At 41.9% G+C, this 12940-nt stretch overlaps 1 protein-coding gene across 1 annotated transcript in view; it reads right to left on the bottom strand.

Annotated features, from left to right (window-relative positions):
- The window catches only part of LOC111224691 (sushi domain-containing protein 3-like), a 34376-nt gene extending 31520 nt beyond the window's left edge, over window positions 1–2856 (bottom strand). Inside the window, exon 1 of the mRNA XM_022749277.1 lies at window positions 2410–2856. Within this exon, the coding sequence (XP_022604998.1) occupies window positions 2410–2695 (286 nt within the window). The 5' untranslated portion in view covers window positions 2696–2856. The remainder of the gene's footprint in view (window positions 1–2409) is intronic.
- Window positions 2857–12940: the final 10084 nt, after the last annotated feature.

Raw genomic sequence — 12940 nt, 5'->3', positions numbered from 1 at the left:
CAAGCACAAAAAATGTCAAACATGTAGAAACATTCTAGTTGATAGTTCTGTTCTTGTGTAGACCTTTCAGTTCTTGTGTAGACCTTTCAGTTCATGTACGCATCTGACCAGGCTGAGACTGGGATCAGTCTCAGCCTGGTCAGATGCGTACATGAACTGATGAAGCCTTTTGGATGAGAGGCGAAACGTCTTCCCAGACAAATAATCAAGTCCAGTTGTTTCTATTTAAACTCCTTTAGGATACTATGACCTGGACAAATGAGAATATGCACAGGCTGTGTAGACCTTTGATATATTAACATAATACATCCCCAAGTCATTAATCCTACTATATAACCTTAACCATTACAACCACAACTCCGTCTCACCCTGGGGCTAACCCTAAACCTAGCTCTAACCTGGACACTAAAACTAAGACTTAAACCCTCAGAACCAGCCAAATTTGTCCACACAAAAATGACAGATGCTGTACAAGAGCACACACACACACACACACACACACACACACACACACACACACACACACACACACACATCTTGCACACGTGCATGCATTTGTATTGACAAGCATGGACACACGTATCAAACTGCAAACTCACCAAGCGACTTACAGACAAACACACACACATGACAGCAGCTTGACTGAAACAGATGTTTTGCTGGTACAAATCAAACTCTGTGTTTTCTAGTTTTGTGAACAGTCTTTCACAGTGTGTGAGCTCAGAAACAGAGTGGAAGTTTTTAGAGCGAGTAAGTCTGAATGGGTGCTCAAGCAAAAAATTTCAAACCAGCCTTGAATGAGTCCATAAAAACACTGGAATTCAAGGCACCTCAGTGACTTTCAAAGAAGTTTTGGCTACAGTGTCACGTTGGTTCAACTAAAACTCCTCAGAAGCAAATTTTAAGCGTGGACAATACATTGGAAATCCCAGACTTGTGACAAACTCCATTGAACAGTGTTTCCTGCTGCACTGCTTTCCATTGTTAGGGTTATATTTAGGTTTGGGGCTGAGGTTAAGTATCACATGAGATAGCCTACTTGGGGTTAGGGATACAGTCAGGTTCAGGTTAAAGGAGCTATTTGTAAGTTTTGCTAATGCTACATAGCCAAAGTTAGCATTAACAGCGGTTTACTTACCAGTCTAGAAGAAACGTTGCGAGTTCAGCATCAAACTTCAAAGAGTTTTCTCCAGCTGTGGAAAGCAACCCTTTTGTTTTTGAAGTTCTCTGCAAGACTGGTAAGTAAACAGCCGCTAATGCTAACGTTGGCTATGTAGCAATAGCAAAACTTACAATTAGCTCCTATTAAGGTAAGGAGAAACACAAATCAGTGTGCAAACAGACTTCGACACACCAGGTACAGTTTTCAAGACTTCTTGCTTTTTCTGTAAATCCCCACATGGAGTCTCAGTTTGTTTTTTTTTTGTTTTTGTTTTTACTTCTCCCTGCTGTTGTTACACAAACCTTTGTGACCAATTATGTTCTGTAACATTAACAATATATCCATAGCTATATCTATAGGGGCCGCATTTTTCGGAGGACGCTGTCAACAAAGGCGTGGCCCATGAAGACCACTTAGACTGTGAAAGCCAAACTGAAATGAGACGGACTGGTCTACAGAGGATTTCCCATTTATCCTCAGCCACTGTTTTATTTGTGGAGTCTGCCATATTCTTTCTTTGAAAAGTGATTGATCACTGGTGCACAATGAATCTTGGGATAGGTTGGGCCATGAAGGATCCATTCGTTGGACCTTTTGTGGCCCAACTTCTATCTAAATATCTAAATTTGAATGCTATTGAGTAGCAGCCAATTCCTGATAAGGTCAGAGGATCGAATAGGCCATAGGACAGAGTGTAACACCAGCAGTCCTTGTTTTCATGGACTCACTGGGAGACAGTGTGAGGTTTTTATCCTGTGTCCAAGAGAGTGGTACATCTTATGGGGTAAAAAACATCTACCAAACACTTCCTTCAATGTGAAATGAATGGCGTCATAGGAAAAGCTTGGTTCAAACGAGAGCTGAGACGATTAGTCGATTAATCGATTAATCAATTAGTTGAGCAACAGAAGATTAATCGGCAACTATTTCTCTCAGATATTTGCAGTTTCTTTTAGTTTCTTGTGGTAAAGTAAATGTATAGTATAGTAAATTAAATATTTTTCAGTTTTGGACCTTTCAGTTTGCTGTTTGAAGACATTTTTCATACATTTCGTCAAGGAAATCACCTGCAGCTTCTTTGATTATGAAAGTAGTTGTTAGTTGCAACCCTGGTTCAAACTCTGCAAACTCTCTAAACTTTGGACCTTATTGTACAAAAGATTTCTGACAATGTGGATTCAGCTTTACAAGTCTGTGCGTGCAGTAAGAAAAGAAGAAATCAGTGGGTGCTTGGCAGACGTACTAACCTGTGTAGTTGGTGGTGATGCTCTGAGTCTGCGTCTCTGTTGGAGCCCCTGTCGTTGCTTCAGTCTGAGCTTCCGTCACAGTCCCGGTTTCAGTCTGCAGGTCTGGCTGCAGCTGGACTGTCGTACTGGTCCAGTCCTCCGGCAGCGACGTGGTAGCGTTGCTCTGCTGGTCCTCATTCCTCAGTGTGGAGCCTTTAGCCAGGACCAGAGCACAGAGCAGGGAGCACACCAGCGTCCAGAGGTGGGTGCTGGCGCTTTGACTGGTGGGACCCACTTTGGGAGACATGAGCTCAGATAATGAAGAAGAGGTTTACTGTGAGAGGAAGACAGGGATTCACAGCCTCATGGTTCAGGTGTTTTGGCTCAAATTGAAGAGGAAAGATCCTGTAGGAGAAAGTTTGCTGCTTCCCTTCTTCTTGTCCCTTCTCTTTTCTGCACCTCCTCTGCTTTTTCTCTCCTGTTCGCTTTCTTCCTCCTTCTTCTGTTTCTTCTCACCTGTCTTCCTCTTCTCGGCTTCTTTTTTCCTCACTCCCTCAGTGGAGAGAGGAAAACCCCCTCGGTGTTGCTGCTCATGATGCTGTCGTGCTGCACGGAGGTATGAGAGAGAAAGAGATGAAGTGAGGGAGTATGCATGTGTTTGCTCATGTATGTATGTGTGTGTGTGTGTTTGTGTGTGTGTGGTAGATCCAGCTGTAATCTGCTTCCCCTCTGCTCACTTGCTGTTGTTTTCTCCCTAGCCTCCTCTTCTCAGTCCCTCAGCTTGCTCACTCGTGCTCTCACTGCTCACTCGGTCCACTGCTTGCTTGCTTGCTCTCTCTCTCCGTCTCTCTCTCTCTCTCTCTCTCTCTCTCTCTCTCTCTCGCTGATCTCCAGCTGGGCTGACTGAGCTCTTGCATAACAGTAACTCATTCGCTGAGCTGTGCTGAGCTGTAACTCATGCAGCCTTAAGTCCTGATATTCCTGGTTGCCACCCTTTCCCTCTCCGCCCCTCTCGCCCTGTTTCTCTCTCACTGATGTTTCAATGTATTGAGCATATACGGTAGTTGAAGGCATCTCTCAGAAGTTTCCAGGAAAACCATTCACACTGATCAATATTTACTATTGGATCGCTGCCACATGGGAGGTCACACACTGGAGGTTACAATTACGCCACCAGGCTGACAGAGGTTTGAACGATTGTAGTCGCCCCAAACTGAAAACTCAGCACAACGCCACAGAAAAATCAGAACCGACAGAGTGGTGCTCCCATCTTTAATCAATTCAGCTGTCTACACAGGCTCCATAATGGCCTCCATTTCACTCTGCTGGGCTCTGAGCGCTGCCAAAACACTGGTGATCTATACTCAACACTGTGACCAAATGCATCCTGTGTAGCAGAGCTGGCCCGACGCTAAAAGTGAGCTAAGTGCCTGCGAAGGGCCCTTGTGGCCACCACAGGGCACCCAAGAGCGCTTGAAATATCCTGCAAGAAAGCGTGAAGTGGCCCCACACGCTCAGTATGCAAGTTGCGTATAGGGCCCCGCAAATCACCTCCCCTTCCTGTCAAAGCGGGTGTCAGTGTTTACGACTTCATTAAGACGATGAAGCGGGTCTATCTGTCTGGTCATGAAAAGAAAGAGGGAGGAAAAAAAACCTACTAAGAGTGAATGGCAGGAACAACAATCAGGTTGTGTTGTGTTCTCTCCAAGTTTGATTTCAGCACATAACTTTATTGTTACGTTGATGCGCTAGCGGGTAGTGCATCTCTCTCTAGTCTGTTCTGCCTTGCTAACCTAACTTGGTCTGTCTGTGTCTTGCTTGTTTACCAGCCACTTCCAGGGCTGTTCTGTGACCTTGTGCCGGAGAAAAGTGAGTGAGAAATACAACTATTTATTACGTTTGATAGCATTTTATATTGGAAATGGTTTGTACGTCTCACAGGTCAGGTAGGAGGCCCCAGGGAGGTCGGGACTGGCTCTGCTGTGTACTGATAGAGGACCGAAACTGCTGCTGCTGCTGCTGCTGCTGCTGCTAACATGCTGCTTTTGCTATGTGGGCTGTGTAAACATTGTATAAGCACCAATCTCCTACTGATGGATAGTCATTCAAATAGTCATTAAATGATAAAAAATAAAATGGTTTATGTATTGTCCCCTGTTTCCCTTGGCTAAAATTCTTCTCGTCACCAATGTCAAAAGTACTTGTTATTTATTGAAATTGATTGAAAATTCCATCTTAGGCCTTATACTCAATTTGCTGTGAGCTGGAACGAGCTAGAGATGAAACTTGGTGCCATAACTGCAAACGATGTGCTGATGCGTCCCATGAAATACGACTACAATTGGCCTGGCGCTAAAATTAACAGTCAAAAAAATGAAAAATTTGGAAGTCCTCACATTTATAACTCAGTATACTCAGTATAAAAAGCCTCTTGGATCATAAACGTCCGCCAAGACAGACTTTCTGCCATTAAAATTTTTTTGAGAAACACATTTTTGACATCTCTTTGTAAACCATAGGTCCGTCTGCTACCAAATTTTGTGAGGATCATTATTGGACCAAGCTTATCAAAAGTTGAATAAAGCTTGTTTGGTTTCCAAGATATTGACCAGTGAACTTCAAAAGGAGGGAGCTCAGCACATGAAAAGCCAACAACCAATCATCATTCATATGACCTAATGATGGTCATGATTCTGTGTTTTCAAATCATATATGAAATAAACACATGATAAATTCTGTTTAGAATATCTATCCTCAAACATTTTGTGTAACCTTGTGAAGCGACCTAAACCACAAACTTTGCTGTGATCACTGATGTCTGGGAAACGAGCCAAGCGTCCAGCCACAGGGCTTAGCTGATTTTCAGTAAATATTTTTCCACCCTTGTACCCGAGCGGCACAAACTGAACTCACAAGATAGGCATCTACTGTGCAAGGCTAATATTACAGGCTGGGAACAACCCACAACACACTGGAAGAACTCAGTTTCCTCTTATGTAGCGTGATGCTCTCAGGTCATGTGAATGTTGTGTTACAGCGCGTCACCAGTATTGTACAGTTTTTGAAGCCATCAGTGCCAAGGCCTTGTAGTGCAACGGTAGAGCATCTGACTCCAGATCAGGAGGTTGCATGTTCAAACACGTCAAGGTCAGCTCTTTGTGAATAGGAGTGGTGTTTCAGTAGGTCTGACACATGTTGTATAAAGAGTAGTTTCCCTGCTTAATAAATTCATCATGACTGAATGTGTTTTTTACACTCATCCATGTGATGAAACACGTGACTTGAACACCTGCCTACCTTCCCCTGCATCTCTGAGTGTGCGCACCATCCCGTTTATGTTGTAGCTATACGTGTGTGTGTGTGTGTGTGTGTGTGTGTTTTCATGCATCCTTCATGTGGGACTGTATGTGTCACAGGTGGATGCTCAGGTGTAATGTGATGACCCCGGCAGCTCTTGTTGATAGCTCTGTAGTCAGAAAGTCCACGCAAAGTGCTGAATAATTGATGCATCTGGGACCAAAAATAGGAGAGAGAAATGGAAAGAGAAAAGAGGTGGAGATGAAGAGCGATTTTGAGAGAGGAGCAGACAGAGTGAGCGATGACAACAGCAAGAAAACAATCAGAGAGAGGGAAAGACAGCAAGAGATTGGAAAAGAAAGACAGGATAAAGTGAGATCCAACGCTTTTAGCCTGAGAAAACCGCCATTTATCAAATGTTGGGCCGGTAAATGGGTCCATGGTGGGATCTGCTGCTGCAAACTACATTATTTACAGCCACAGCTTTGCCAAAGTGGACACAGGAAAGGCTTCACAGGACGGATCCAAGATTTTATTTTAAGCCATCAAATTATAGCTGCACTAGGCGAGGTTTTTATAGTAAAAATACACCCGTCCTATCAGTGTAAATCAGAGAGAAAGGTTTCAGGTGTCAGGGTTTAATTGATGCAGGGAAATGGTCTTGCTGCACAGGAAGTGTGAAAATACAACACAGTGATGAGTTAGCATGTTTTCCAGATAAAAGATTTACAGATTTACATCTCTTGCATGTATCACATCAGAATTTAGATTTTATATGCAATCAGATAGATAGATAGATAGATAGATGGATAGATAGATACTTTATTTATTCATGACAAATGGCATGTTATAAAGGAACAGTTTAACATTTTGGGAAAGACACTTATTCAATTTCTTGCCAGGAGTTACATAAGAAGATAAATAGCACAGCACAGCATAGCATAGCGGAAAGACTGGAAACAGGGGGAAACAGCTAGTCTCACTTTGTCCAAAGGTAACGAATCCACCTACAAGAACCTACAAAGCTCATTAATAACCACATATTATTAACACAATCCAGTGTTATTTTGTTGAAGATAAATTTATTTATTGGTTAACTCCATAACTTCAGCTATTTTGTAACATCTAGCTGTTTCCCCTGCTCTCCAGTCTTTTTACTAAGCTAAGCTAAGATAAGCTAAGCTAATCAGCTGCTTGTTCTTGCTTCATATTTCCTGTACACACATGAGAGTGGTAATGATGTTCTCATCTAACTCTGAGCAAGAAAGCAAACAAGAGCATTTCCCAAAATGTTAAACTGTTCCTTTAATTTGAAACATATGAAAGATATTTTGTTCTGTTCCTGATCTGCTTTAAGTGAGCTTTTTAATTATTTCCATGTATACACTAATATGACATTCACTGCTCTGGCAGCACACATGTATTTATTATGTAAAAGCATAACGGTAAAGAGTGCGTTCTTTACTGTTGTTATGATAGTGATGCACAGCTCTTCATTATGGGATTTTATACAGTAACAAGATTACTTTATATAAACAGAAGATGTTGACATGTTGAGTGCATGTGAAATGCCTGAATATAAGGAGAATTTTTTTTCTTTTTTTCTTACTGTTAAGCACAGTTCAATCAGACAGCAATGACCAGTGGCTTGTGTACACAGTAGAATCAATAATATATAGTGTCTTTAGTATCCCACCAGCAGCATTGTTTAACATCAATAAATCATTGCCACATTAATTATAAAACATACTTTAAGTATAACTAGTGCAAACAAATGAGACTGTCACTGAGCAGACTATCAGCCTCGACAGTCTGAGCCACCATGCTGGATTGCTTTATGGCACAAAACATGAAGATGTTTGAAAGAGTGGAAGTCAGACAGAGGAGGCAGGTGGTGCAGACAGACGCCCATGACACACTTTGAAGACAAAAGTGTTTCTTCGCCTAAATGTATGTGTGTGTGTGTGTGTGTGTGTGTGTGTGTGTGTGTGTGTGTGTGTGTGTGTGATAGCACTTGTGAGAAGGATTATGAGGATTAAAAAAGCAGCCGGGCAGATATGAATAAGACGGATGAAATTCACATTTGTGCCCGTCACTCTCAATTCTTTGTCCAACTGGAATCAGAAACTGAGGCTTACTGGACAAGTCAGTGAGATGATGACAGAGTGGAAGATGTTTGATCTGATGGTGTCACAACAGAGACACTGCAGTAACACAGCAAAAAGAGAAATAAGAAAACCTCTAGGCCTTGCAAAATATACACAAATCACAGCTTCCTATTTACACATATCAACAGACACAGAGCAACACCTGCGATCATTTGGAGTCGTGTTTCTGGGCATGTTAATATTCCCTCTCTTTTTAGCTGCGCTTTGGTTCTCACCACCTCCCAATCGAAATATCTGGTTCTTTAGCTGCTAAATGCTGTTCACCAGCTGGTCACTAATTTTGTCTGTCTGCTGTTTGGTGCTGGGCTGGTGACATACAGTGGGTTTATCAGTGCTAATGAAAACAAGTGAGTCAAAGCTTAGAGACATAGTTCCGAATCCTGCGATAATTTGGTAAAGCTTTATTTTAAAGGTCTGTAAATTCCAAATTATTTCCAAACAATCTCCTCAGAAATTTCCTTGAACGAAACATATAATTTGGTTGTGATTAAAGGTAAAATGGAGTGATCAGTTGGTACACTTGACAACCTTGAGACTTTTATTCAGAAGATACCTGGTTAACTAAACATGCAAAAAGTGAAATGTGTCCACAGACAGAAACTGTTCAGCATAAATGAAAAGCAAAGTTTCTCACAGGGGTTTAAATAGAGCAATTTCTATCATGGAAATTAATCTGGATGTCAATTATAAACTAAGCACAACAAATTCAACTGACTACAATAACAGTCCCAGATGGTGGCCTCTAGTTTCCTGTAATTAGTACTGAAATACATGGTGCTTTCAACAAAAAGAAAAAATTCAAGAAATTATTAAGAAGTAACCTGACCTGTAAAATAATTGCCAATATTTCTCTGCTGGTTTGTCACTACAAACAACCTCTTTCACATTACATGTAGTCATTTGATTGCTGATATAATAATATTAATTATTGTAGATTTAAAGGTCCTATATAGCATAAAGGCAGATGTCCATGTGTTGTTTGATTTTAAAGCAGGTCTAGGTTCTATATTAATACTGTGAAAGTATCAAAGCCTCAGTCCACAGAGAAATGCACACAGCCTGTATTCAGAAACTGAGCCTTAAAACCAGCCATCAGGACTTCTGTAACTTTGTGATGTCACAACAAAGCAGTCACCTCTCTCAGCCATGCCCCAAGCCCCGCCCACTTGGACCCACCATCCAACCTTGCAGGATTTGGTTTCTCTGAGTGTTTATCTGAAATCAGCTTTATTTTTATTGGATCACTCAGAAAACAGTCAGCCAATCAGAAGAGAGACTCAGAGCCTCCTCTCTGCTGATTGGCTCTCTGTTGTTACTGGAGCTCCAGAGAGAAGCCTGAGAGAGGAGATGTAAAACTACATTGAGATGGTTTTTGGTTCTTAAAACCACAAATATATCTTCTTATGGATCAACACTTCAAATAAAACACAGGTTTTGTAGTGTAAAATATGGGACCATGGGCAGGATAATTACAGTTAATGTTGTATATGGTGGTCCAGAAACAGTTCAAATGATTTTAAGTTCTGATGCCTGGAAAAAACATGTGACATCACTTCATAACACTGACAAACAGCTCATCAGCCAGACACAGGAAACAAAGGCTCATTTTGTTCTGATGAATAATAAAGTGTGTGCAGCGTATTTAGTGTGAGGGATATTAAACATTAGAAGTCGGTGTGCAACCGTGCGCGCACACACACACACACACACACACACACACACACACACACACACACACACACACACACACACACACACACACACACACACACACACAGAGGCGGTGGCAATCTGCAGCTCTGTCACTATCAGCCTAATCCCTAATGCGACATCTTAGAGCACATTAAATACTGTTATATAATACAGAAACACAGCACACTGATACACACACATGCGAGTACACTCAAACACACACACATGCACTTTAACACAGTCTCGCCTCAGTCCAGTCTTCTCACAGTTTGTTTGCACTTTTGTCTGTCTCTCTCTTTGCTCTTCACACATGCACACATATGTACGTATTGTGTGTTTGTGTATTTGCATGTCTCATACTTGGTACATATTCACCATGTTTTTGTATTTGTATTATATGTATTATATGTCTCTACTTATTTGTGCATGTGTCTTTAGCACAGAAGAGCCAATAACCGGAGCAAAGCATGGACGCACAGGGTCACTCAGGACAGAGGGACCTTCCTCTGCCGAGAGGTTAACGAAGGACAAGACAGCCCCTCTCACCGGGCTTCAAGTAATCTGTGGCAGCAGCTCAGATGATGGAGATCTGGAGAAATTCTTGTGAGAAATCAGGGGATAATGAGGCCGGGCCGAGCCAAAGCCAGCTCTGATTGGCTCTGGGTCTGCAACAGGATTCTGCGCAGCGCCTGGTAAGCTCCTGTTCTGTTGACACTTTGATTAAACTTCAGCATTTGGTGCACGCTGCTCTTGAAAAACCCAGCATATGCACATGAAGCCTTGGTTAAATCTGTTTAATTTGTTGAGAATTATCCATGCAAATACTAACTAACATCCCAACAAGCTGTTCACATTTGGGAGTGCTGTGCTTTTTGCTCCTAAAACATGAATGTAGCATGATAGCTACGGTTTGACAAATACATCCTAGTGTGAGATCATCATCACAGTCCAAGGAAATGATTCACCTCTGTTGTTTTACTCAAACTGTTTGACCTGGATAACAGAAAACGTGAACATCTAAATTAAAATATTTCCGTAGCTTGTCTCCTAAATTTCCATAAACATCCTCACATCTTGCTGATCAGGTTTTCATAAAGACGTGCTTGAGAATAGAGTTTCTTGTCCTCTCATGCTTACACATTGACGTCTTTATGTGCCAGCTCTTTTCAAAGTTTGTATACTCAGATTTACAGGCTTTTTTTATGTTTTAACATTTTAGTTTTAGTGTTTTTGTCTGTTAACTCCTTTTTGTGCACTCCTCTCCATTCCCTCAATCTTAAAGCTACACGAATATCTTTATTTTTAAATGAATAATGGATCAAAAAACTATATGTGACGTGGAAGGGGTCTCTCATAGTCACGAAACCATCCAGGTTTATCTCCCAGTTTTCCTCAAGTCTACTGATTTAGTGTCTTTAACACATTGTTTTGCTTGTGTGGCAGCTTTACTGTTTTGTGTTCACTCTCACAGCTCTCATCAACTTGTTTCCAGCTGCAGGCAGCTGTTTTGTCTCTGTAAAACTACTGGTAAACCTGCTGTATGCTACCTGTCCAGGTACCAGACAGACGAAGTTAACGACTGTGAACATGGTGGAGCATTGAGCGTCTAAAGAGCAAGATGTCTCCCTTGATGAGTTGGTGGAGACCAAAATCTTAGCTAAAAGAAGAGTTACTATATGACTCAAATTCATCAGGTGGCCAAATACGTGCTCCCTGTCTGCTGGATGTGTAAATGAGCGAACAGTTATGCTAACAGGCAACTTAAAATGTGATAAAATGTCAGTGTTGCACTGCTCCCAATTGACCAAAAATCAGTTATGGCAGATTTAGAGTGTTGAGTGTTGATCGCATGCTACTTTTGACAGGTTTATACCTGGTGAAATTGGTGTACATGGGGCTTTGTAAAGAAAACAGAGAGTCCATAAAAAGAAAGGGCAGGACTTTCAACACCTGACCAATCAGTGTCCCTGGAGCTGCTACATCCAGTTGGTTAAATCATTTTGTGAGGAACTGTAAGATGAGGAGGCAGCTGTTTCCCGCTGTTGCAAGCTACTAGACCCTGGACGCAAAGCTCAAAGGCGTCAGTCCAGTTGATTGACACACAGCTTATGTTATATTTAGTCTTTGGGTACAAACAAAGTAACAGATTGATATTTATATTTATATTCATAGCTGTTCGTGCCTCTTTCCTCTCGAGACCTGTCTGCTCGCAAACTAAGCCGACCCATTCATTTCGATACATCTGCAGCGCACGTAACTGAGCTTTCACAGACACAACATCATCACCACCAGTAAACAAGTCTCAGGGTCTTACTGCAGCACAGCAGGGTACTGTAGACTGAAGGATCTTCACTGATTGGATTCAAGCTTCTCCAACTTTGATGAACGTATTCTACATGTGCTGAAATGTTTTTTCCTAATAGCATCAGTGGGACTTCTGATTCGGATTCCTGCTGCAACAAACCACATCTGACCCCAGAGAGGGAACGCAGGGGTCAAACAAGACAGAGGGGATTTGAAGGGCAGGTAGGTCAGATCAGGAGAGGAAGGCAGCTGGTTCAAATCCCTGGACCAGCTGGGGAATAATCCTCCATCAGCAACCATTGCATGGGTGTCCTTGAAGTTCTTTTGAGTATTATATTGGAAACTGTTTCTTACAGGTAATTAAAACTGACAGACTTTAAAGAAAAGAGGTGCTGCCTTCACTGTCTGATTGACCTCGAGATGTTGAGAACTGGAGTGTAGCCTCAAAACGCCTCTCCTCCAGCACTGAGGTAAGTATCAGAGATGAGATAAAATGGTGTTACTGATCTCTGTGGGGAAACTGGACCATGACAGCAGCTGAAGAGACGGCTGAAACATGAAGAAAACCAGGGAAGGGAAGAATATGAATCCAGGGGAACTAGAACCAACAGTAATCAGCAGTTAAAGGTTCCTGCTCAGCTCTCAAGACAAGAAACACTGAACTGGTTGTAAATCTGTTCTCGAAAGGGGTTTAAGTGGACATCCCAGCTTTGGGGTGACTCCCTGCAGCTTTGACGTTAATTTGGGAGGTAGATTAGAAATAAGCAGTCAGACAGATAAACATGTGAATGTGTCGTGACACTCTGCAAGACGTTGGGACCCCTGTAGCTCGTCTGATCTTCCATTTGATCTACGCTGCGGGACCTGGCGGCGGTAAGAGTCGATAACTAATGAGAAAGTGATTAGTCGGTATTGTTCCAAGAAAGGTCGATGGGAGGACAGCAGCGTGAAACACCTCTGAAGATGTAAACTGGGCCACCAGGGATTTGTGTCTTATTTCATCGTCCAGAGTGAATATCAATCATTTTATATGTTAAAACAAACATATTTCATAAGGAATAAATGGAAAAGAAATAACTGAAATTGGAGCT

The sequence above is a fragment of the Seriola dumerili genome, unplaced genomic scaffold (genome assembly GCF_002260705.1).
Source record: "Seriola dumerili isolate Sdu_G_001 unplaced genomic scaffold, Sdu_1.0 BDQW01000138.1, whole genome shotgun sequence".
In the NCBI taxonomy this organism is placed as follows: domain Eukaryota; kingdom Metazoa; phylum Chordata; class Actinopteri; order Carangiformes; family Carangidae; genus Seriola; species Seriola dumerili.
The sequence above is the reverse complement of the archived record's forward strand: the minus strand, read 5'-3'. Positions and strand labels throughout refer to the sequence as shown.